Source organism: Chiroxiphia lanceolata, chromosome 2 (assembly GCF_009829145.1).
Source record: "Chiroxiphia lanceolata isolate bChiLan1 chromosome 2, bChiLan1.pri, whole genome shotgun sequence".
NCBI classification, from domain to species: domain Eukaryota; kingdom Metazoa; phylum Chordata; class Aves; order Passeriformes; family Pipridae; genus Chiroxiphia; species Chiroxiphia lanceolata.
In genome coordinates, this window is record NC_045638.1 from 73,499,512 (window position 1) to 73,524,331 (window position 24,820).

General features: G+C 40.5%; 3 protein-coding genes across 16 annotated transcripts in view; all 3 read left to right on the top strand.

The window, feature by feature from the left end:
* The window catches only part of SPATA13 (spermatogenesis associated 13), a 168,520-nt gene extending 155,105 nt beyond the window's left edge, over positions 1-13,415 (top strand). For 6 of the 14 annotated variants that reach the window (XR_004355080.1, XR_004355077.1, XR_004355081.1 and 3 more), the window contains 5 exons: positions 2,314-2,388; positions 3,594-5,752; positions 7,883-8,024; positions 9,143-11,852; positions 13,392-13,415. Coding sequence is in view for 1 of the 14 variants with exons in the window: in XM_032678053.1 (XP_032533944.1) it covers positions 2,314-2,388; positions 3,594-3,775 (257 nt within the window). In the remaining 13 variants the exon portion in view is untranslated. Of the gene's footprint in view, positions 1-2,313; positions 2,389-3,593; positions 7,649-7,882; positions 8,025-9,142; positions 11,853-13,391 lie in introns of those variants that run through there. The other 8 variants (XR_004355071.1, XR_004355073.1, XR_004355072.1 and 5 more) reach the window with 8 other exon arrangements.
* Positions 11,738-18,635, top strand: LOC116782032 (complement C1q and tumor necrosis factor-related protein 9A-like). The gene is made up of 4 exons (XM_032678054.1): positions 11,738-11,852; positions 13,392-13,583; positions 16,333-16,395; positions 17,759-18,635. Exons 2-4 carry the CDS (start codon positions 13,418-13,420, stop codon positions 18,562-18,564), a joined length of 1,035 nt encoding a protein of 344 aa, XP_032533945.1. The 5' UTR covers positions 11,738-11,852; positions 13,392-13,417; the 3' UTR covers positions 18,565-18,635.
* Positions 18,636-20,381: 1,746 nt separating this feature from the next.
* The window catches only part of MIPEP (mitochondrial intermediate peptidase), a 74,519-nt gene continuing 70,080 nt past the window's right edge, over positions 20,382-24,820 (top strand). The window contains exons 1-2 of the mRNA XM_032678580.1: positions 20,382-20,558; positions 23,514-23,687. Of these exons, the coding sequence (XP_032534471.1) occupies positions 20,382-20,558; positions 23,514-23,687 (351 nt within the window). The remainder of the gene's footprint in view (positions 20,559-23,513; positions 23,688-24,820) is intronic.

The following is a 24,820-nucleotide window of genomic DNA, read 5'->3' on the forward strand; positions in this document are numbered from 1 at the left end:
ACTCCAGCATGCAATGAGAATACTAGTACAGTCACATGGAAGAACACTAAAGAGTAAAACACAGCTCCTGCACTTTTGTGAGCAGGACTGAGCAAAAGGAGATAAAGCATTCTTGAGCTCTATGCCTCTTCCTGGATGATTACTTTATGGAGCACTGGGAGAGTATGCTGAGCAAGCTAAATGCTGTATGTCAGGATGCTTCTGAGGCTCACAATAGTGCTTGCTCTGGGCAGCAGCAGGTCTGTCTTGGTGTTACCATTCCTTCTAAGTGACACTGCTGCACAAATCCCCAAGCATGAGGAAACTGCAAAGGTGTAGCAGCTACAGCCCTAAATGTCATTATTTGTTCTTCTGGGACCTCATAAAAATCAGCATACGATATTCTAAAGGGTAACTATTTGACAGTGGTGGCACTGGCAGTGATAACAATGAGATTTGTCATAATAGCTCTAAACGTTATTTAGGTCTGGGTCACAAACTCCCATGGTGCTCAGTGCAAGGGTTGCACAGGAGGGTCCATTGTACTTGCTGCTCTTTAGGCACAGTGCAACATAGTGAAAAAAATATCAGTTAAAAGAGAAACTGTGGCACATAGGCAAATGCAGTCTCTTCTGCCGCTGTAACATCCAGCCATCTGCCAACTTGCTTTGCAAATATTGCAACTCATTATTCTGGTGCACCTGTTTTGGAACAGGGATCATGAACTAGAGGAAAGGTAGTTGAACTGCAATATCAGATGTCCATCTGGTCTTGTGAGTGATCTTGGGAGCCACCACAGTGGCTTGGATGTTTTCTCCATTAATCAGAAGACTGTTTCTTTTCTAAACTTTCTTCCTTTTTTTGGCATAATTGAACATTTCCTTTAGCCAAAACCAGTGGAAAGGTGCCAGTATTCTCAACCTCAGGTTTAAATTTATCATGTTGATTTTGTAAGCTATCTTGCTGGACTTCCCACAAAGCCTCTAATCTAACCAGGGACAAATACATACTCTTCCAATTCGGAACTGCAAATGGCATTTTACTTCTATTTTCAAAGACACTTTAGTGTGAGTCACTGTCTCCCAAACTATATCTAGTTTTTCTTAGCTTTTATGAATATATGAGAAGAAAGGGCCACAGCCAGAAAATCCTTCTCCAAACCACTAATAGTAACCCTAAGAAATTGGTCTGATCTCTGTTGATGAAATTGCTTTCATTTTTTAAAATGTTTCCTTGTTTCTCTAAAGGAAAAAAAGCCTGCAGAATAATATAAACTTCTGCTACCCCAGAATTATGGCTGTTTTAAGTTAATAGACTGATTTGTAATAACTTCTTCATAAGTTCAGGATAAAAAAGGGAGTTTTAAAAGTATAGAGAAGTGAAGGAAGATGCAAAATGGAAGCAAACCAGATACTTCATTTTGGCTTTGAATCACTTCTGTGCTTTTTGTATGCATATGAGTGAAATGAATGCAGCCTTATGCATATACCATGAAATGAAACAGCATCATGTGCACCTTGTTGTCTCCTTGTGCAAACGTAACATATCCATGTATCTCACCTGTATTGTACACAGGGAGAGGAAACTGGAGTGCCTGTTCTGGCTCTCCAGACAACACCAGTCACTGGTGTCACCTTTTCTAGCAGATGTCTGGCATCTCTGTACTCATCACAGATCGGTCATACCCCTATCGCACGACAGTAAATAGTGTAGGGTTGACCACATAACTATAGCACCATGTAAGTTATACAAGTATGTGAACAGGTACACGAGAAACCTGAGTGGGGGATCCAGCCCTGGTCTGCTGCAGCCGTAACCACACCACAGCCTTCTTCAGTGTCTGGCAGATTTTGTGATACTTTCCTCTGAGTGGAGGGAACAATACCAGTGACTTCAGTTTGTTACCCACGTTAGCTCAGAGTGAGTGAAAAAAGAAAAGGTTCTGAATTTGTGATCTATTACTTGGAGGCTTGTAGCGTTCAGAAATGTTAGTTTACTCTTCTTTATTTTAATCTCTTGTTATCTGGATTTATCTATGAAAAGAAATTTTTGTATAGTTAGTTCACCAGTGATTGCCATTTGCAGGAACTGGAAAGGAGCTTTTTCATGTAATCTAAAGGCAAATCAAAGTTCTTCCTGTCATTTTCCCAATGAAAAACAATCTTTAAATTCATATGACAAAGTAAAACGTACTTCTAAAAACTTCAGGTGTATTGCTATTAAGTTTTACTAATAATTCTTAAAATACAGTTTGCATATTTGTTTTAATTTAACGTAATCAAGTATTAGGTACAGTAATTTTGTACTAGTGCCCTAATTTACACTTTGACATAGGTATGGAAATCTCAGAAAGCCAGAAGAAACAAGCCATGCAGAATGCCCGTAAGTCAAGGCAAGGAAAAATTAAAGGTGGGTGTTCAGAATTGCTTTACATTCTTACTGTGTTCCAGTGATCTTTTTGTGAGGAAATAGCACAGTCTGGCTACGGTTGAATTATTCAGTCCTTTAAAAAAATTTAATGGTTTACATGGAGTCAAATAATTGCCATTAACCTGTATTTTAATATAAAATTCCAATTCCTCTGTAAACTGTCTACTAAATCAGCTCCCAGGGCTTCTTCAGATGGGTGAGTCAGTTTTCTCTATATTAGAGAAGTAACTCAAGAGGTAAGGCAAGCTGTTTATTTAAGTGCATGCAGAGATTAAATTGTAAATGAGTGTTACTGATTCCTGCCTTTGCTTTTACTCAGACAGCTTGTTCTTCTTTACCAATTCTGTGCCTTGTTTAAACTATTGTAAAGTTCTTTTTGCAAGCCACGTGTTCCAGTATTTACTTTAACACAGTCAAAATGGCTTCCTTCTGTCCCTAGACTAGAAGGAAGGATGGACTAGAAACTTGTTTAGCAGAAAACAGCTTTTTTATTCATTTTTTATTCATTTTCTCTCTCAGAAAATATGTTGTGATTTTGTCCTTTTCCATCTTAAAGTCAAACTTGGACAAATCTCTAGTGTGTTGAGAGAATAAATTGAGAAAGTAGGACAAGATTTAAGTTGAATTTAGGAGTGAAGGAATTGATGTTAGGTTGTCCTCTGATCTCTGGGATTAATATTATTAAAGCATTTTCTCTTTATCATTAACCTTTAAAACCTGTCTGGATTTTCAGGGGAGTGGCTAAAGTTTGTGATTAGAAGATTCTGTTCAGAAAGTACAAAGGTCAAAGTCTGAGAACATTGTCCAGAAAAATGTATTCCAAATGGAATAAATAACATTTTTGTTGGTAGCAGTATTTTATCCAGTCTTATTCTGAGAGTGGACTAAAGTATGAGTATCTACTGTGTAAAGTCATTCTTTTTAAATACTAGGATTTACTTGTGCAAACAGTATTGTCAGGCTATGTGAAACTGCTGCTTATTTTTGGTAATTCTGTAATGTTATTTTTACTGGTACTATTCTCTTCTTAAGCCAAATCAATGCAGCAGTTATAAAGTCTAACATCAGAAGAAGTAACCTTTACTTCCATTCAAGATCATGGCAAAGTTCATATTGTCCCCTGGCCCTGTGCTTAAATTTTCACTAGCTGACTTATATGCTTTCTTAAACTGTTCCTTTTGCAGGTGTAAGCTATAATGGGTGTCCTGTGCCTCCTCCACACCAAACCCTGCATCCCATTCACCAGCGACACATCACTGTACCTACCAGCATCCCGCAGCAGCAGGTCTTTGCCCTGGCAGAACCCAAGCGGAAGCCATCCCTCTTCTGGCATACCTTCAACAAACTCACTCCCTTTAAAAAGTGAGAAGCCAAGGACCTGGAAGGACTTCAGCATAGCAGGAGACTTACTCTAGAGGAGGACCCTGGAGACACAGTTAATCTTACTCGAGCTCGGCGAATCTCCTGTTTTGGAGGCAAAACGTTGGCTTCTCTTGAGCCAGAAATGCAGCCTTTGTCTAGAATACAAATGAAGTTTCTCAAGACTGCTCTGAAGTCCATGTTGCCAAGTGTCAGCATTACTGATGAAGAGCAGTCTCTCTTCTGACTAAGACAGCTTGCTGTTACTCAGAAGCAGCAGTATTCAGTCTCCATTTCTTAGTTATGTTGAAGTAGTGATGGAGTTATGCAGGTCATTGTAACATTTCATTTTTTTTAACCCTATATTGATGGCCAAATTTAGGATAGGAAGGTGTTTTTCCTTAGGGATGTATCAGCAAGGAATCTTAGGAGATTTTTCTTCTTTCTCCAGGATCACCGAGCAGAGACCACCCATTAAAATCAGATAGAGACATCCCATGTGTTTAATGAGCTACTGCAGCATTTAGTGGACCCTAATCCTTCCTGTCTTTTTTATTATATTGCCAAATGGCAGGAGAACATCCCGCAAGGCCTTACCATATTCCAGATTGGAACAGGGAAATTTTATTCTGTCATCTAGAAACACGAACAGTGTGTGAAATGAACTGTAAAGATACGTGCATTTGTTGCACACAAGTGGAAACAAGAGGAGCCCAGGGCATCTCAGATTGATTGATTTCAATCAGAGCAATATACTGCATGTATGTATGCTCTTCAGTGTAGAGCTTTTATATCCCTTTTTGCGCATTTCTTTGCCTGGGAGAGACTTCTTTATATTTCCAATGTGTTTATTTCTCTGTGTAAAAAATAGTTTTTTATTTTCTAACAGAGATAATGTGAATGTACAAAGTCAGCATTGAGACAGTACATGGTGACTGCTGGCTATGTTACAGTCTAGGTCTAACGCTTTTTTCATGTATTTTGACTTAGAAAATGGATTAATAGTAATGTAAATATATTAAAGTGGTCTGGATCCAAGCTTCTTATACACGTTCGATTGACAATGGGTTTTGAGCAATTACTTCTTCACAAAGAAAGTGAAATCTTTACTGGAAGGGACAGAGAAATTGTGTGGACTGGCGATGGATTTTTGTCTCAGAGTCATCACTCTCTATTGGAAGGGGAAGAACCTGACTTGATTAGGGTCAGCTCTGGCCAACATATGCAATCCGTGATTTGCATTGCTGCAATTTGCCTGTGACATGAAGTTGATTTGTGAGAACAACTTTTAAAAAGCCACCAGGAAGAAAGAGGATCCTGATATTTGTAGCACTGGTAATTTCTGCTTAGTAGCTCTCATCAAGGATGAAAAGACTGTTGGGAATATGGAAGGAAATAAAGACTCCATATGTTTCAGAACTGATATGCCATGAATGTCTTTACAATACCTTATGCTATGCTGCTGATTAGGGGCATTATCTGATGATAAGGATAGATCCAGGGGTATTCTTTGACAATGGACACAATCAGCTTTGTCATGGATCTGTAATATATGAAAAACAAACAAGGGGCTAGAGGCCAGGCATCTTAACAACAATGTAAAAAAGCCTTATTTTAAAGATGTATTTGTTCCTACTACTATTGTGACCTCTATATTTTTATTTCCTGTCAGTGTTGTGAAGCCCACTAGTCAGTAGATCCTGTGATTTGATAACATTGTGGCAACTTCTGCTAAGCTAACCTTCTAAGGTCTGTGGGTTTGATTTTAAATTACATCTTTTGACAACTGTACATTTCAAATGCCTTGTGTATATAGCTCAGCATTAAGGCAAGGTCTGGTGATGCCCAGCCAAATTGTTCCCTGCATACTGAACTTAATTGCTTGTGCTTTCCCATAGCAATGGAAGATAACCCAGATCAGTTAAGAACTGGAAATGTGCACTGAGATTTTTAACGATCCAGCTTAAAGAAAATGCACCAGAAAGTGAGTGAAAAAAGCTGGTTGTATTTTTCCTTTGATGTTTAAAACAAGCTACTGCTATTCAGATTTTTTAAAAGATAATTCTAAATGCTCTATTTAAACACAAAGAGCAGACTTCCAAATGCAGGCATGCCCCTCCCCTCAAATGAGTAACCCTTCTGTGTTTCTTACATACCCATTTTTGTGGGTACTTGCCACATTCAGGCCTGCAGACAAACGTAATGCATGTAGGGTGGAAGTGGAGATGATGTTTTTCATAATCACATTTTGAAAGACTTGTTCTAGATGCACAAAAAAGACTGAAGTTGGATTACAGTACTTACCCAGAAACTTTCCCAGCTGGACCTGAAGCCATTATGAGATCCACACTTCCATACATGTCTTTGTTGAAACCTACTTCCTTTCAGGGCTTGAGAGTCTGTGGAGTGCTGGGGAAAAAAAAGAGGTTTGGGGGTCTGTCTTCTGACACATCAGTGCCCATGAAGGCTCTTCCCACGTATTAGTGCTGGTGCCTTAGCCCTAAAAATGAACAGAAATGTTTGTATATGGTTTTGGATGCAGCAGTTTTTTTCTCAAGAAGTGAATTTCAAAGAGGTAAAAAGAAAATATTTCATGGTGCAGATTACTCAGGACAGTTTTACATACAGTACCCTTCATATAGACATGGTTGTTTCGTAATATTCTCTCTGTCTTTCTTTGCATTATGACCTTGCAACAGAATTAAGATAAAATAGAGTAAGACAGGCCAAATTTATACCACGCCATAGTATTTTAACCAAATTATAGTGAAATGAAAACACACAACTACATTATTCAATAATTAAGACAAATATTTACTCCTGACTTAGCCTCACTTTAGAGTCTGTGGGAAAAAGAGTTGCAACAAAAATGTAAAAGGTTGAATTCTAGCAACTCTTGCCCTGATTCTCCTTTTGATGACAAAGCTTATATATGATGAGAAAGGTTTGATGGCAACATCTGTTCTTTTCCTCTTGCTTTTGCATGAAGTTACTATAAAAAAAAAAATCTAGGGCAACTACTAAGCACGTTTGTGCCTCGTTTAGATAAAGCACAGCCAGAGCCTTCCCAATGGCCTGCTGAGTAGGTAACCTCAGACTTTTTGCATGAGATGCAGTAAAATATAATTGTCCTCAAATATGTTCCCACTGAGTTAGGAAAATGCCAAACCATAATTATATCTAACTCAAAGCATTTGATGTATAAAATAATAAGATTGTTTTACAAGTGGCTCTTGCCATGCTAAATTTCACATTGAATTTTAGTGGTCAGTGTAATAGCTGAGTTCAAAGACAGACTTCTCAAATGTTCCACATTTTAGTTGTCTTTTGAAAACAATTATATCACAGTTTTGGAGCCAAAGGTCTTTAGCCATAACTAACACAGTACTTTTCTCTGACTGCCTTTCTGCTTTTTTTCTATATGTGTGGCATTTGTATGTAGGAGATGCCTTCTGAATGATCTCTAATTTAAAACTACTTGTTGTAAATACTAGGGATAACTTGCATATATATTTTATTTTGGTAAGTGTTTTGTAACATTTTATCTTCCGTACATTGCTTTGTGCATCTTACCATCTGTGTGCTGTTACACATTTTGTAAATTAAGTGTTCTGGCTACGGAGCAGAGGAATTGGCTTTTGCTGGCTGAAGTACAATGTATAGGACTGCAGTAGCTTATGTGCATTTGTTCTGAAGAAATTGCATTCCAAGATTTATTTACTCTTCCAACATTGTTTGTCAAATGAATCTATTTTCTGGAAATAAGTACAAACTTACATTCCTATTATTTTTCTCTTATTGTATATATTTGAATTAAATAATGTACAAAGCTGAAGTTTCTCATCTCTGTCTTATAAAACATTATTGTGCAGTTTTAAAATTGTTGTGGGTTTTTTATTGTCTACAAAATTCCCTCTGTGATGCAAAAATACATCAACTGTCATATTTCTTATAGTATTTTAAAGAAAAAAAGTCACATCCCCCTCTCTTGGTTTCCCAGTAACGGCAACAGTACTTCCCAGCACAAGTTCATTTTAACAACAACGACTAAGCTTGATTCTGGGATTTAAATTTTTCATCATTCAAGCAAAGTCCATCCTTGTTGTTGTTTCAGACATGTGCATCTGTGGTCACTGTGCTTTATCTTGTCCTGGCAGAGGGCTCCCACAGTTCCCCTTGGAATAAACGCAAATGCAGCTTCTCTATTAATAAAGCTCCTGCTAACAAAGGATGGTGACTTAAGTACTGCAGTGCAGGTAAGAAGGATTAAATTTTATTTTCTTTGGAACGAATGCAAAACCTTCTGAAAGGGTTCACCGAAAAAGGTGTGTTCCTTAAATGTGTGTGAAGAGGCTTACCTGCCTGCTTGTTGGGCAACACTGCTTGGGTTTCAGCTTACTTCTCTGATTTGGGGAAGCCTTTTGTTTCTCATTATTCTGACAGGGCAGAGGACCACATCTGAAAGGCGGACCTGTGTCCTTCCTGCTCCAGGCTGTGTCAAAACTTCTGTTTCGCTGAGACACATTAGCTTTAACAAAATAAAAAACTTTGCTGAAATCTTTTCATTAGAAATTTTGGTGAATTCAAACGCTGACAGAATAGTTGGGTTTGCTAATTTGTTACCCTTATTTTCAATGTCCAGGCACTTATATTTCTTGGTTCACCTCAAAGCTGAGACTTTCTCAGGCCTCCCAAGTGCTGCTGTTGCAGGGGGATGTGTGCTGGGTGCGCCAACATCAAAGTGAAAGGCACAGTCTGAGCGCTCAGTGCAGTAGATCGAATGACCGAAAAACATACCTTGAGCAAACACTCGAGTAGGATGTTGCAATCAATAGGCTTTGTAAGGACCCTGTGGTTCACCTGGCCATGGTGAGCTCATTTGTGCATTTTATTTCATGCTTTGGCAGTCAGCCTAAATCCTGTAGATCATTCAGTACTATCAGTTCTACTATTAGTTACTTTAAAGTTCTTCGAGAGCTGATCTATCACGTGGTGCTTTTAGTTTACACAGAAATAGCACTGCTTATCTTGAATTTTTTTGGGGTTTTTTTGTTGGGTTTTGTTGTTGTTGTTGTTTGGTTTTTGGTTTTTTTTAAGGCTACATGGTGATCTGTGCTTTGTAACAAGAAACATGGACTTGAGCCTTTTTATGTTCCAGTACCAAAGGAGAAATGAAAAAGTCAGCAATGGAAAACTGCACATCTCGTGGATTGTAAGAAAAGCACACAAATACTCCTTACAGAAGTGTATTTCTAAGAGCTTTTCAAAAATTCAGTTACTCTAACAAGCTAGAGGACATGTAATTATGAGAATACATCAGAACTGCATAAGCTGTCAGCACATCATGATTTTGTTAATCTTATGTCTGTGTTAGGTTTAGTTCACTGCAGTCAGAACTGACTTCTGGTTGTCCAGGTGAGTGCCTAGGGCTGAGAACTCACATACTGCCACTATTAGGTATTTTAGACTCTGGTTTTAAAAAACAGACTTGTCTGTGAGTGTGTATGTGTTTGTATATGTATGTATTTACACCCACACCCCCTTTGTAGACTCCATATGGCATCCCCATATGGACCCTCCCACTCTTTATGTTACATTTCTGTTGTGCATTGGGGAGGGGGAGGCTGATAACTGAATGACACCTGGGCAAGGTTTTACCTGAATCATTTTAATGTTCCAAGCATTCAGAGTGGGCCACCTGCAATGACAGACAAACCACTCTGCAGACAAGTGAAGGCTAGGAGGTATCCATCAGAATCCCTGCAGTCTGGTGTCAGTGAAGTTTAGAAGGGCAAACGTGAGATGGCAGATGTCAGTAGCAGAGGAAGGAGTACCACTGACCTTCAAATGCTGAGTTTCTCTCAGAAGAGAAACATAAGATGATGTAGGATTTACTGACTGTTTCTCCTAGTGTTTTTTGGAAAGCTGAAACTGCTTAAGAGGAAAGGAGTACAGGTAGTCCTCCAGTACAGAGGAAAGGCATCCCTGAGGTACACCTGAGGGACTTTGCTGGCAGAACCTGGCACCTGCCAAATTCCTCCTTATTTCTGGCACATAGGAAATAAGAAGGCAGAAGGCCCAGTATGTACACTGAAGTGAACTGTCAGTAAGCAGATTCACTAGGCACAGTTAACCATGGCCACTTCCTATAAGCATACCCCAGACTTTAAAGATACTGACTCACTGAAAAAGTGTCTAGAAGGTGCTCTGCTAATAAGATCTCACTAACCATCCATCTCATGGTCATTACTGCCATATTCATCTCCTAAAGAAGGTAATGAGCACAGCAATCAATCTAAAAAAACCTCTGGATCTCCTTCCATTTTAGATGCAATGTTTTTTAAGAGCAAATGATCAACTTTTGCTACTGTGTAATTATTTTCAAGGCATTACTCTGTGATGAGACGACACACTAGAAAGCAGCTGGGGGGTAACATTTGCCTTTAAGGCCATTCCTACAGCAGTTTTCTTGGTTCTCTGCTAAAAATGCATGAAACCAGACTAACTGCAGAGTCCATCGAGGTAGAGGTAACTAATAAATGATGTCATTTTCAACTCAGGATGGGACAGACAGACTGTGACTGTTATCACTGTAAAATTCCAGCTTTGTTTGGGTCATTGTAAGGATTGTGCTGCCCTAGGAGGTCCAGGGCATGCCACTGCTGGTACCATGTCCCCAGGAGCCTCCAGTGCTGTCCCACCAGAGCCACTGACTCTCCCAGGACCCTGCAGACAGAAAAGTTTGTCAAGAAATCTAGGTTTTCTGCATGGCAGGACAGACCACTGAGGGCACAGCACTAAGCTGGCAGGGTTGGCTATTTTTTATTGACTCAAATTTTTAAGTAGAGAAAGGAGGCTGAGACTAAGCAACCTTCGAAAATTTCAGATGGTGCTTAATGGGTAAAAAGAAAAGGATTGTTTGTCGCGGCTCTCGTTTTTTCTTCTCAATTAGCACAGCAGCGAGGTTAATTTGGCTACAGGAGTTCATTCAAGTAGAGCAGCTAATTGCTGCACATGGTCCTTCCTTTTCCTCAAGCACGGTAGACACGGTGTCCCAAATATAAACCAGGGCACCACACCGCTTGCAGTACTGTCGTATTGCCACAGAGTGGTGGTGAAGACCTTACCGAAAGCTTCGCTGCTCAGCGGCACTGAGGTTACGTCCTTCGGTATGTGCAGACCACACGTGTCATGTCTTTGCAGTGTGGGAACACCCTCAGACACACTGTTTTCAGTCACTTGCACCAACCAGGGTGAATTAAGGCCACTTCCTATAACACATTAACTCCTGTGATTTTTGGTTTTATCCTTCAGTGTTCATGACCAGCATTTAAGGAGTTGATGATAAGCTCAGTTGCTTTACTTCCACTAGTCCTTAGCAGCAGTTGCAGGAGTTTCAAGAAGACATAATTAAGTACTGAGTTATAGCTTTTAAAAATTTAGTTACCAATGTTATATAATTTAGTATAGCAGTAGCTTTCACTGTTGCTTGAATGGCTAAATGGGGAGCCTGCTAATTACACTTGAAAAGCTCTCTTTGTCATGCATTTTATTTACTTTAATTCAACCTTGTTCTTTTCCATAAGCAGCTAATATTTGTAATAATATGTTCTCAGCATTTTTTGTTTTAATTTCTATAGTCTTTTTCCCTAATTCCATTGAAAATTACTTGATACAGAAACTATTACATGTTTTGCAGCACAATAATGGTGTGAGATATGGCTTCCATCCTACAAACCAACCAACCTGTTAAAGGTTAAAATTTCTGTGATGTATTTGTAAAATGGAACAGGCAAATCAAAGCCTTATTAATCCATTTTAACAATTTTCTTTCATGTAAGAGTGGTAAAAGCCAAAACACAGAGCACTTCAGCTTAATATTGGAATAAATAGGAAGATTCCAGTTTAAAACTGTGTTTTAATTATTGAACAGCTCTCAGAATTAAATCACTGACCTTTGAGAATTTAGTGACCGAACAAGTACTTGTCCTCAAGACACATATCTGAGCGTGCATTCCTTTACATGAAGCTTTTCCACTCTGGTTAAAGATGCCCAAGAACGCTGCAAGTACCAAGTGAATGAGGTAAGAACAAGGATCCTATATATTTGATGATGATATTAATGTCAGCTTGTGGAGTGGAGTGCATGTATGGGGACCAAACTATCTATTCTCTTGGCAAGAAACGCTCCATTAGACAACTGGGAATGGGGTTTTCTGTAAGTGGACAAAGACTGTCAGAGTTCTCCATGGGGTGCATCACATCCTAACAGCGTCACACAGAGCACTTCTTCCTTTTGCACTCTTCTGGAGTCCTTTGACTAAGGCAGAAAAAGCTTATATAGCTCAGAAGTAGCAAATGTTTTATTGATTTTCAACTTCCTTTGGTGTCAACCAGCAGCAGCAGACAAAGTGGGATTTTGCTAGCTGGTGATTAAACATCTCTCTGTAAACCATTGGCAAAGACACCATAAATGACATTTCCACTAATTGTTCCAAAACAGGGAACTTTTCTGAACACAGAATAAAAAGATTAAGGAACATGTCCCAAAATTAGGGGCTTCCTATATAAATTACATTAAAAGAATATTTAGATTGCATATTGCTAGCAGGCTGTAATTATTCTTATTGAAGGATGTAGGCAGTCTTCTGCATGGCTGTGAAAGGCAGCAATGGCCATGAAATAGCTCCTCTTTGGGCACTGTTCTGGCTAGTGGAGTTTGTGAAGTGATTTCTGAACAAGAGGAATGTATATATGTTAAGTAAGCAAAACTACAGCTCAGAGAAACAGGACATTGTATGAATCACAGGTCCTACATAAATCATCTCACAAGATGAAACTTAGAGGCTCAGGACAGCAAAAACATTATTATTATAGTATTATCTAGTACATAAACTTGTAGACTTGCCAGACATTGGGGTTTCATGGTTTTGGTTGGAGTAAGACCAGTCACCGGAAGTTCTTCGGTCTATAGCTGCTGCAACTCTATATTCCTTGCTGCAATTGGTGGTGGGGGGGAAGAAATTAAAAATGGACACTTTTGCCTGATTTGCCTTTTTATTATGACCTTTTAATCTGGGTTAAATTCAGCCAAATCCATGAAATCCAGGCTTTGTCAATGCACTTATGCTTTAAATAGAACAATGTAAAACTTCATGAGATGCACTGAGCTGTTGTTTTCTTGTTTGCTGGATAGATTCTGAGGACAACAAGGGTAGCTCTAAACCTCCTCAGAGCTTTTGTGACTTTCAGCTGCTCACCATCTACCCACATCAAAATTTCCCTTTGCAGAGCCAATAATTTCCACAAGTCAAGCTGCATAAGAAAATACAAAACAGAATCTGATGTTCCAAATCACAAGGAATTAAGGAATATTTTAAATTGTGTAAAGCTAATGTTTTAAATGTATAATGATGCTATGGCTGATATTCCCATTAAATTATTATTTAAAATAGCAGTCAGTAGTCTTCAGGAGTGTAATTAATGCTATATAGAGACCTATGAATAAAACAAAAGAATAGACATGGTGAAAACCCATTTCCTTGTTTTCCTTCCTCCACTGTGCTGCACTCCCTTCCAAGGCAGACTTAGGCAGATGTACTTTTGCTTCTTAAATCTTTCAGCCAAAATCATATAACCTATCTAAAGAATGAAAAGCTGGATTGTACTGCTGGCTATTGTAGTCAGCACAGCAGAAACAGAAAAACAGGACGTCTGTACCCAAGGGTATCCTGGCATCCCTGGCAATCCTGGGCACAATGGCACCCCTGGTCGTGATGGACGTGACGGTTTGAAAGGCGACAAGGGAGATACAGGTACTACATTCAGAATAAATGATTTAATGTATCAAATGCAATGCCATTCATTCCCAGATTTGTGTGTAGTCACTCTGCGTGAATGGGATTATTCTGCCTAGTCTTCAGAAAACATTTCAGACATTTGTCCTTTACTTGTTTGAAGAAAGAAATATAAATAAGGCTTAACAATGAAAGCAAGACAGCTAATACTATGGAGATGTCAGGTCCATGGGGTAAAAACAAAAGAAAAAAGGCTTTATCTTCTATGTTGGGAATATTTTCAAGTCTATTTGAAAATTTTAAAGCCTGTATACCTTTTCCTACTCCTTTAAGATAGCAACTATATTTCTGTAAAAAGCTTCAAGCCCAGTAAACAAAAAACCAACTGATATGTTGTTTGGAGTAGTAGCAAGTATGCAGTGGTAAGAAGATTCCTCTTTCTTATCTAAATTTTACATTTGTAGGACTTGCTTCTGAGTGTGTCTACTTGCTGCAACTGTACCAGAGTATGTTCAGGCATAGAGACTACTGAAAAACAATGTAGGATTCATGTCTGCTCTAACAGGCTATAATAGAGATTTGTGTGTGATACTGAAAACAGAGATAATCTCAGCATCCTAAAGCTAATCATCCCCACAATACTTTAAGCCTTGTATCCATGCTGGAATATCAAGGATAGGGTAGCACAAGGTGATAAATCTGTGGGCATGTGGACATATAACACTTCTTCTCAAATGTCACAACTTCAGAATGCAAAGCACAGGAAAAATGCAAGTCTTTTGCTTCAAACTTCCTCACAGAATTTTGAGGGAGAACTTTTCCCCAACAAGCTTTATGTTAGGTCAGCTATGCTGTCATGCAGGTGGCATTATGGCTTAAGGCAGAGACCTGTGACTGTTATTTTGGGCCTGGCTGCCCAGATCGACCCAGATTAAACTTATCAGATAGGCCCTTCTAACAAGTCCTGATCTTAAGGATTGTGAATCCCAGCTATTTTCAGTGGAATATATAATCTAGTACCTAAACCAAACGGAGGTCAACAATCTCAAAGAAATTAACTTAAAATGTTCTGAAGTGTCTCACTATGTCTTACAAGCTAGTGGAAATCTCTATTTAACACACTGGCTTGCTAAGCTAATGAATCACCTGCTCCACCAGAAAAGTATATGCATCCTCAAACACTGTATGCTAAAGAATCAATGTTGAAGGTGTAGTTTGATGTGCGGTTATTTCATGGCTATGCTGGTATAGGCAAAATCTTCCAGATCCTTTTCCTAACACTTCAGTCTCTCATAGACCACAGCTGTTCGTGTGGCTCTACAGTAAACTAGAACAGCTGAAAAATAACAGCATTTGTAATTTGGGCAATGAAGACTTTTCACTGCATATGGCCTTCCCTGGACCACCAAAAGACAAGTCTACCTACTTAGGTATTTACATCAGTGATTGCTAAGGAGTTACTTGGAACTCATTGTTTATAAAATGATTTAGAGTTCTCTGCCAAGCAACCACTTATATATTCCTTCTGCTTTCCATGCCCTAGCTTGGTTAAAACCAAAACTTTTTAAAATCTAGAAACAAAAAAAAAAGTCCATTAGCATCTTAATAGGCACATACCTTTAACTGCCCTCTTTTTCTATATACATGGTTCCAGGAAGGTTTAAAAATGGAAAATCTAAAGCTTGCTTATTTCCATTTATCTTATAAAGGTCCTTCCTTTACTCCAATGAGTTATCACATGGTACCAGTGATTTCTGATAAAGTCACCAGCATTTTTTCCTAGATTAATCTGTTTTGATGACTGTACTATTCTCTGTTTGAACAAACTGGGGTGATTTTACCATTCTTTATATTGTATGTACATACACCTTTGCACTGCAGTTAAATACATCAGACTTAATTTTGTTCCTTACCAAGTCAATGAAAATTCAGCACATGTTGGGCTACATCCACCATGCAGAAAACTGCTAAAGAACTGTTCTCAAGTCAGTATGGTTGGAGAGCTACCCTTGGAATATGGTTACATCCAAACTGCCAACTCTTTTTCCTTCTGTTGCACTCTGGATGCAAATCCAATTATTTTATCATCTCCTGGTCATCTTTGACTTTACGACAAAAATTACTTGTATAATTGCTCTCTTTAGAGCAGTAGAAAGTCCATGTCATGCTAGATACAGGGATCGAGTGTGAATGCCTTCCTCAGATCTACAGGCAGTATTATTCCACTGTAATGTTTCATTACCATCAGTCAAACTCCTGCACATCTCTTCTTGAGTTTACCATTGAGTTTACCATTCATGGAATCATTACAGTTGGAAAAAACCTCTAAGATGATCGAGTCCAATCATCAACCTAGCAAGACCAGGTCCACTGCTAAACCATGCTCAATAGGCTTCTGGCCCCTGCAATGTTTCTTCCTGAATGTGGCTTCCTCACTCCATTTCCATGGATGGAGGCAACAACAGGACAGGAAGTTTTTACATTGGTGGTCCTTACAAGGATAGAGCACCTCTACACATCTCCATAACTCACCTTGTTATGCCAAGGATTCCTTCTGTGTCAAAAAGCACCATCTTCAAGCAGAGTTTCTGTGCTCTCTGTGAATCTCTCCATAAGATAAAAGTACCAGCAGTGGCACCCAGTAAAAGTCAGGAATAAGAGTACGCTTTACACTACTGTTTAGCCAGACTTGGAGAGGAAAGATTGAAGAAGGACTCATCCCAAGTTTTCTGGTTTAATAAAAATCTGTTTTTTAATTCTGTACTAGGCGAACCAGGAGTTCCTGGCCTTCCAGGAAAAGATGGTACCAATGGAGAGAAAGGTGAACAAGGTCAGAGAAGAAGTATTTCAATTTATTATTTGTCTATCAACTGCTGCCCTTGTGTTTGTGAATACTGGACGTGCTATACATTCTAGCTGTAGCAAAAGTACCATAAAGGTTAAAACCCCTTTTTCCTGAAGTAGTAGAGGCTGCACACATATGCTGACAATGCAAGAGGAATTTGCCACCTCAAATTATCCCACTGCCTCTGATGCCCCACAACTTCATATGTAAGTAAGGACTCATTATCCTTAGAGTAATTGTGCACAGACAATGTATATATCCAACAGCAACTTGACAATCACAGTGTCCAGGTTCTCCAGAATCCTGAAGGTGACCCTGAGAAATAACACATGGTTGCATGGAAGTAATTACAAGCTGCCCTACATCCCTCAGACTTTTCTCCAGTCAATTAGAAACAGCCCTTGAAGGAGCGTAAGACATGAGGCCAGAAATGTTATTTAAAATTAGAAAGCTACTTTCTTCTCTTGTGTCCTTGTCCTGATGTACCAATGCTACTTTTCCCAGAGGCTCACCATACAATGTCACCTGTTTTCAGTTCATTGATTGTTAAATGCTCTCACTTGTAAATTGAGAACAGTAAACTGTACAAAGAGCATTATTCCAAACATAAGAAGCCAGAGGCCCTATTGCAGAAATTATCATGTTCTTTTTCTGATTGATTGAGTGTATGTTCTTTCTGGTACCTTTTATCTGTCAACTGCTAACATACCCTTCACATCATGGGATCTTCACTTTCAAAGCGTTGTGCAGCAGACAGAGGGTTTTCAAAGGCTTTGATCTCCAGACCAAGAGTGGATGAAGGATAAATGGAGCATATGGTGACACATAACTAGGACAAAAAGCCTTTAGTTTTGCTACAGTAGCAATCTAGGTAACCCAAGCAAAGTTCCATCACACAGAAATTACAGAAACACATGGCAAGCAAGTTCTGGGTGTTGCTAAAAAACCCCCTTCCTCTGATTAAATTGTGAACCATCTCACCCATTTTGTATACCAAAGACTGAAAACAAGTATCTGGACAGATGCTGCTTGTGCCTGAGATGATGTAAGCTGTCAGTGCTACCATCAGCCTGTAGACACCTTTCCTTTCTCTGAGCTTATTGTTGCTGCTTTCAGCAAGAGCAGCTGTTTTCTAATGCAATAAGAGGTTCTTTAGGTATTATGTTTATCCTGCACTTAAATGTATGAGAAATTGTGTGTACAGTGAGCACAGTATATATAGTGCTGACACACACCTGCATATATATTTCCTTATGCTGAAACTCGATTTGTGCCCTATTAATCCAGTGGAAGACCACGAGAAACTGTCTTTCTTTTTTTTTTCTTTTTTTTTTTTCCTTTCCTTTAGGAGCCAATGGGACTGTTGAAGAGAAGGGGAATAAAGGAGATAAAGGAGAAAGAGGACAACCTGGGAAACTGGGACCAAAAGGAGTTATAGGGTCAGTGGGTTACAAAGGTCAGAAGGGAGAGCTGGGACTGCAAGGACAAAAGGGATTAAAAGGAGACATTGGACCCATTGGCCCAAAAGGGACAAAGGGTGAAATTGGCCATCCTGGAAGAGTTGGTTTCCCAGGGCCAATTGGCCCGACTGGTAATCCAGGTCCTAAAGGTAATACTGGAGATACAGGGCCACAGGGTAATCCAGGAGTTCAGGGGGAAAGAGGCTTGAAAGGAGACAGAGGAGAAAAGGGGAATGTAGGTGCCCCAGGAGTCCTGCCAAGGAGCGCTTTCAGTGTTGGCCTTACAGTTGACACCAAATTTCCCCCTCCAAATCGCCCAATCAAGTTCGACAAGGTGCTGTATAATGGTCTCAATGACTACAATCCAGTTACTGGCAAATTCACCTGCAAATACTCTGGTGTTTACTATTTCACCTACCACATCACTGTCTACTCAAGGAATGTCCGAGTTGCTCTAGTTAAGAACGGCATCAAGATGCTGCACACTGTGGACAGGTACCAGAGTGGAGAGGACCAAGCCTCAGGAGCCGCCATCCTGGAGCTGCAGGGAGGAGACAAGGTGTGGCTGCAGGCTCACCAAGGGGAGACTTTCAATGGGCTGTTTGCAGATGGTGATGATGATACCACCTTCTCTGGGTTCCTCCTGTTCAGCACCTCTGACTCACTGGAGCCACTGCCATTGCCCTCCACATAACTCCATGTTATCCGTGAATGCTGTGTGTCTGTGTCCTTCAACCCTCCCTAATAAAGTTGTTATCTGCTGAACAATTTCTACTGGATTTGACAGAAAACAGTTGTTTTCAGGAACAGCTTCTGCACAAGAGAGGACAATTCTTCTGCATCAACACATTAGTGGTTTGGTAACTTACTGTAGGAATGTACAGGGGTGCATGCACAAGTCCTGAAGGACAAATGTTTTTCAAAAAAGTGGGACAAAATAAAGGATAAATATTCTGGAAATATGACATGTGGGTTCCTGCCATCTTGTATAAACATGAAGCAGCAGTTACTTCTAAGCCAGTTTATTTCTTCCAGGGTGACATAGGTAGGTGGGCTTGAAACTTGGTTAGTTTGCATCCAACCATTTCAAAATAATTTTTAAACTTGGAATTAGTGCAATTTGATACCTTCACAGGTATCAGTTTGATACCTGTGAAGGTATCAAAGGTATCAAACAGGTGGCACTTGCTTGTTCTGTGGCATGAGCAAGTTCTATTGTAGCTGGGTGGATTTTACAGCTTTTAAATATGGTTCTTTGCTCTCCGTATAGCCAAAGGTCTGAAATGGAGTGAAATGGAGTGATAGGAGGAAGTGCCCCATGGATTCTCTGATGTAGGCAGATATTAAAGGCCAGTGCAAAAATACAGCATAATGCTTCTGTACTTCAGAATTAGCCAGGGCAACAAATGAAAGATAATATTTAATCAGAACTGAAGCAGTCATACCGGAGAACTGATCAAGAGATAATTCCTTGATGTGCCATAAAAGAATAATTTCTGTGATTTTTTTTTGAATTTTCTTCCCCCCCCTTCTTCTAAAACTCAAAAATATAACAAAAGATGTTGATAAGTTTCATCCACTTCCCTTAGAAGAGAATAAAGCAGAGATGACAATGAAGATGGGCCAGCACCATGAAATTCAGTGCAAATGCAGTGTCGGAGCATGAGTCCTGGTTTCCTATCACCTCTCAGGATGTCGGGGAGGCAAGGGAATGTGGGCACATCTCCACAGTTGTTGAACCCTGAATACAGATCACAGAGCCCAAATGAAAATGGCGCAGTGGGTTTCTTCAGGAAGAACAGCTGCACTTCTCATGTCAGCTGAATGATTGCAAGGGAGATACGAAGGCAGAGGCAAGGGTTATGTGAATTTTTCACCAAGAGGTGGTTTTTTCCCCCTGTAAGCCACCCGCTGTTATGTTTGTGTCACAGAAACAACTAGGCCAAGAAACACTTTAAAATGGACTTAGGTTTAAGTAGAGGACGTGTAGGACTGATATCAGAGTTCAAGAAGCGTTTGGATGATACTCTCAGGCACGAGGTGTCACTCTTGAGGATGGCCCTGCGCAGGGCCAAGGGCTGGACTCGATGATCCTTGTGGGTCCCTTCCAACTCGGCATATTCTGTGATTCAGTGATCAGCCGGCAGAAGCCCCGGCGCGTCCGGGGAGGGAGCAGGGCAGCGGGGCAGCCGGGGGAATCGGAGGGATTGGGGGAGCGAGAGGAGTGGGCCAGGACAGCCCGGAAGCGACAGACTAGCTCCAGCTCCGAAGCCAGCAGAGCGGATGGGCTCAGGGGCGGTGAGATCAGGGGCGGCGAGATCAGGGGCGGTGAGATCAGGGAGCTCCGCCCCGCTCCGCGCTGTGCCTGCTGGCCCTGCACCTCCTGCTCCTGCTGCTGCTCCGCCCCTCGGCCCGGACGCGCGGAGGTCGCGGCCGCGCTGTGAGCGGGGAGTGCTGGGGTCAGTGCCGGTGTGCTCTGCTCTGCTCCGCTCCGCTCCGCGGCGCTCCGCCATGCTGGGCGGCTGCCGGCGGGCGCTACCCGCAGCGCTGGGCCGGGTGCTGCAGGGCCGGGCGGCGGGGCCGGGCCGCCGGGCCGTCAGCACCAGCTGGTGCCCCGTGGGCAGCGCCTTCGACGCGAAGCAGCAGCAGCAGCAGCCGCTGCGCGGCGGCGCGGCGGGCAGGGAGACGGTGAGCGGCGGGAGGGAAGGGCCGGGCCTGCGGCGGGCCTGCGGCGGCCCTGGCCGCTGACAGCATGGTGCTTTGATCTGCTTGTCGGAACTCTTTTTTAAGGGATTTTTTTTTTTTCAGGGTAATTTTTTTTTTCTTCTGTGTAATTTTTTTTTAATAAAATTTTTATTTGGTTCAGTTTATTTTTGTTCTAATGAACCAATGCCTTGTGGCTTTTGGACGCAGAAGAGTTTGACAGTCATGGTCTTATGTATGGAAATACTTGCTTTGAGCCTCAGTAGCGCCCATATGTACATACAAGAGATCCTGCCCCTTCCATTGCCCCTTCCATTGCCCCTTCCATTGCCCCTTCCATTGCCCCTTCCACTCCCAGCTCCCACCTGGCTGTGCCTTCGTTCCTCTGTCAGTGTTGTGCCACTCTGGCAGTGCTTCGGGATCTGCTGCACTGCCGACATCCTCTTGCCTGGACATTATTCTTGACATTTGTCCTGTGGCAAAAAAAAAAAAAAAAAAAAAAGGCATTTGTTTGCTGGGTCGGTGACGCTTGGGTTTTCTGATATATTTCCTTTTGAGGTGAGTCAGGTGCGTTAATGAGTGTCCTAGGAATCAACAGGCTGGCTCCTGGACAGAGTTAGGTGGCACAGTGCATGCAGAATAGTTATAGCTGCAAAATCCAGGTGTTTGCCTGCTGACTCAGCTACTCTTGCCATGATGCCCAGGCTGGTGAAGCTGTTGAACTGGAGGGTATACTGAGGACAAATCTGACCTCTCTTTATAATCCAGGACTTGTTTGGGAAACTTTTCTGTTGGTTCTCCTGCTTCTGCAAGCACGCTGGTGTAAGTTTTGCTTCAGGAAATAATGCAGTTAAATATTGCCCATTTGGGTGACCTGGGTAGTGAGTTCTGGACAATTCAGTTGGCCCACAGTAATTTTGGAATAGAGGTGCATATTTCAGGCTCACAAAGACGCTGTGACAAGTAGGATGTAAATGCTGAGGCCAAGCGAAGAGAATAATGCTGCATCTATGCAGCCAATGCCATTAAAGAACACACAGAACTGCACCAGGCTTCATTTTTGGTAATTTTTCAATTTTTGTGTCAAGCTTGGTATCATATGGAAGAAGAGCTCCATGGCTAATTTATTTCTAAGAGGAGATACCTCCTGTTCACAGAGGACTACATGTGCAGGAAGAGCTCACTCGGGAGGGTGGATGATGATGTAGGGCAGCAGGAAGGCCAGGAGCTCTCTGGGCTATTGCAGGATACTGCAACCCTTGGTTGGGGATCTGAGTGAAGTCTTGTGTCTCTTATACAACAAACGTTATTGAAGGGTGCTGTGATACAATTATATTTATGTCTAAATGCGTGTGTATATATATCAAAATATCTTTTTCAGTGTTTGTTTTGGTCCAGTTCCTGTTCCCAAATAATAAATTAAAACATAGGAGGTGTGAGGAAGGGGTTTCTGTCTTTAGGAAAAAAAGAAGGCAGTTTTAGCAACAGTGACAGAAAGAAAATAGGCAAAAGCAACTCAGAATGTCCCAGATACTTACTTTAAGGGTTGCTTTTGCTTCATTCAGAATATATACTTTTACAGACAAGCTGTCAATATTTAGTTTTTTGTTTTGTTTAGATAAATACTTGCAAGCTATATGCAAACCTGTAACTGACTGCTGTAACACAAAGAGTTTGCAGAAGGTGCATTATAAAGTGACTGGCCTGCAGATCTGCAGATCCAGATTGTGGTTTTAGATACTGAGATTAAATTTGGGAAGGGATAGGCATTGTGTAAAATCATGTGCTTTTCACTGTTAGATGCTGTAGTTAGCAGGTAAGGAGATGCTTGTGTTGCAGTTGGGCAGTTGCAAAGGGAGTGTATTGCTTGAAGTGATGCTTTTTTAACTTAAATGAAATTAAGGAATTATTAGGGAAAGGTTTTTCAGCCAGGGGTTCATTGGGCACTGAAAAAGACTCCCGAGGGAAGTGGTGACAGCACCAAGCCTGCCAGAGTTCCAGGAGTGTTTGGACAGTGCTCTCAGGCGCATGGTGTGATTCTTAGGGCTGTACTGTGCAGGGCCAGGAGTTGGACTTCAGTGATCCTTATGGTTGCCTTCCAAATCAGGAGATTCTATGATTCTATGAAATCTTTTTGCTATTGTAGGTCTGTCTTCTGGAACTTTTCTCTTGCAGCCAGTGTTAGTAATTTTGTTTGATAAGCAGTAGGACCTCTTTAACTCTGTTTCACTGCTGTCTGTGTCTATCCTGCCCTGTGGGACAAGGCCAGGCTTGGTAGGAACTTCAGGAATAAAACTGTTCATACCATACAAATTTTTGGCGGTTGCTGATTTTTCCTTTGAGATCTGGTTCCAGTATGTGTGGCTTGTATAATGAGCCCACAACAACTGTCCTATTGCCTGCTAGATATCAATCCAGCATTGATATCTAGTGCTATTGGCCAACTCATTCACTGTTTTGACACTCCTACTTAGTTGTCATATTCCTCGATAAGCCTCTTTTGCTTCAAAGGAGTGATTTTCCCTCATTTTCAAATGTAAGTGGACTTTCTGTGTTTTGTTTGGTGCCCATGCTTTGGAAGCAAGATAAATGCTTTGAGAAAAGGTTGGCATAGGAGTTTATGGTGTGGAAGAGAAGAGTTTGTGAGGATTTGATGGCAAACTCTTAAGGTTTGCTGAGAACAATACTGGTTAAAAAAACCTCAGTGCGGTTTTGCTCTGGGAAATGAGCATGTTTTGACATCATACCAATGTCTGTGACTGGTTTTGTGACTATTCTGTTTACAAAGACACTTGGGTAGGAATGTTTTAGTGAAGTGTTACAATATGCTAGCTAGGGTAATTTTGATAAAATTCCATAGTGATAATTCAATATTGAAACAAAGGTGCAGAAATCAAGGAGGGTAATAGTGATGTGTCTTCATTGTGTTCTGCATTGCAGGGTCTGTTTGGTGTTCCAGAACTGAGTTGTCCGGAAGGATTTCAAGAAGCACAAGACAAAGCATTGCAAGAGTCAGAACAGCTAGTACAGAAGGCATGTTCAACACCACCTGGGCCAGAGACTGTAAGGATCTTTGATCAGCTTTCAGATAGCTTGTGCAGAGTAGCAGATTTGGTAAGTTACTTTTTTATTATTACATAAAGTAAAAATTAATCCTTTTAAACTGACTGAACTTACACCATGGTGTTCCATTTTATGATTTTCTGCACTGCAGTAAATAGCAGACAGCGCCATGAAGTTTTGTGTTGAGATAAAATTAAATCGATTGAAAGTTAATTACACATTTTTACCAACTGATAGGTAATTACAAATCCTGTCAAGCTCCAATTGTTTTTAAAACAGATGTAAAAATAGTGTAAAAGCAACAGCAAGAAAACAATGGTGATATCACAGTTGTATTTCTGCTGTAATATTAATACATAAACTTTCCAGCATCACTTACAGTGGGGAAAAGAGAGGATTGATTTCAAAGATAAAATTGGGTTTGCAATGCACATATTTTTAAGTTATGAACTTTAAAAGGTGAAGGTCCACAGAGAGGTTGCAGATTAAAAGTGGCAGATGAAACTCAACAGTATTCCTTTTTTATTAACAGAAAAATGCAGGTATTTCCTAGACTGCAGTTTCTGTGGTCCACAGATTCATAGTACTTGGTCTGATATTCTGTATCACAAAATGTTAAGTTTAACAGAGCATTTCATATTGCTTTCTGGAAACTGTTTGCCTAAAGTATGTCTTCTATCAAAGCATCACACTTTGGTTGAAGGAAGCAGACCCAACCTTCGTTCTGAATTCAGGTCTTACTAAATAGGTCACTGAGTTTTTTGACTTAGGTTTTTGCATTTGAATGTCTCTGTGTGTTTTCAGTTCTCAAATCTTATTTCTTATTGTTTTCTAGATTTAAGATATCTTTTGTTACATGCTCTGTCAAGTCACTAGTTCTTATGTTTTGTATAGACTACTTTTTATTCTGCTTAATCAATATCTAAGTAAAACACTAATGTCAGAATTCAGTGCCCATGGTTTTGTATCAGTTTGCTGAGTTAAAATTACCTCCTATGTACTACTTTCAGGTTTTTGTGTTCAAAGATGCACAAAGCTTGCAGATCTTTGTCTAGAAGCAATTTGGTGATTGTTACCTGTTGGCAGGTGCTATCATTTAGCACCTATTCTGTCAATATTATACAGAATTTTAAACAGGGATTCCAAGAAGTAAAAATCTTAAGTGTGTAGCATTTGTAAGGCTG

Bases quoted from the DNA above. Each gene is read 5' to 3' on its own strand.
- LOC116782032 (XM_032678054.1), top strand. From the start codon at position 13,418: ATGAAAAGCTGGATTGTACTGCTGGCTATTGTAGTCAGCACAGCAGAA. The intron at 13,584-16,332 runs GTACTACATTCA...ATTCTGTACTAG, and splicing joins AGGCGACAAGGGAGATACAG to GCGAACCAGGAGTTCCTGGC. The intron at 16,396-17,758 runs GTCAGAGAAGAA...CCTTTCCTTTAG, and splicing joins TGGAGAGAAAGGTGAACAAG to GAGCCAATGGGACTGTTGAA.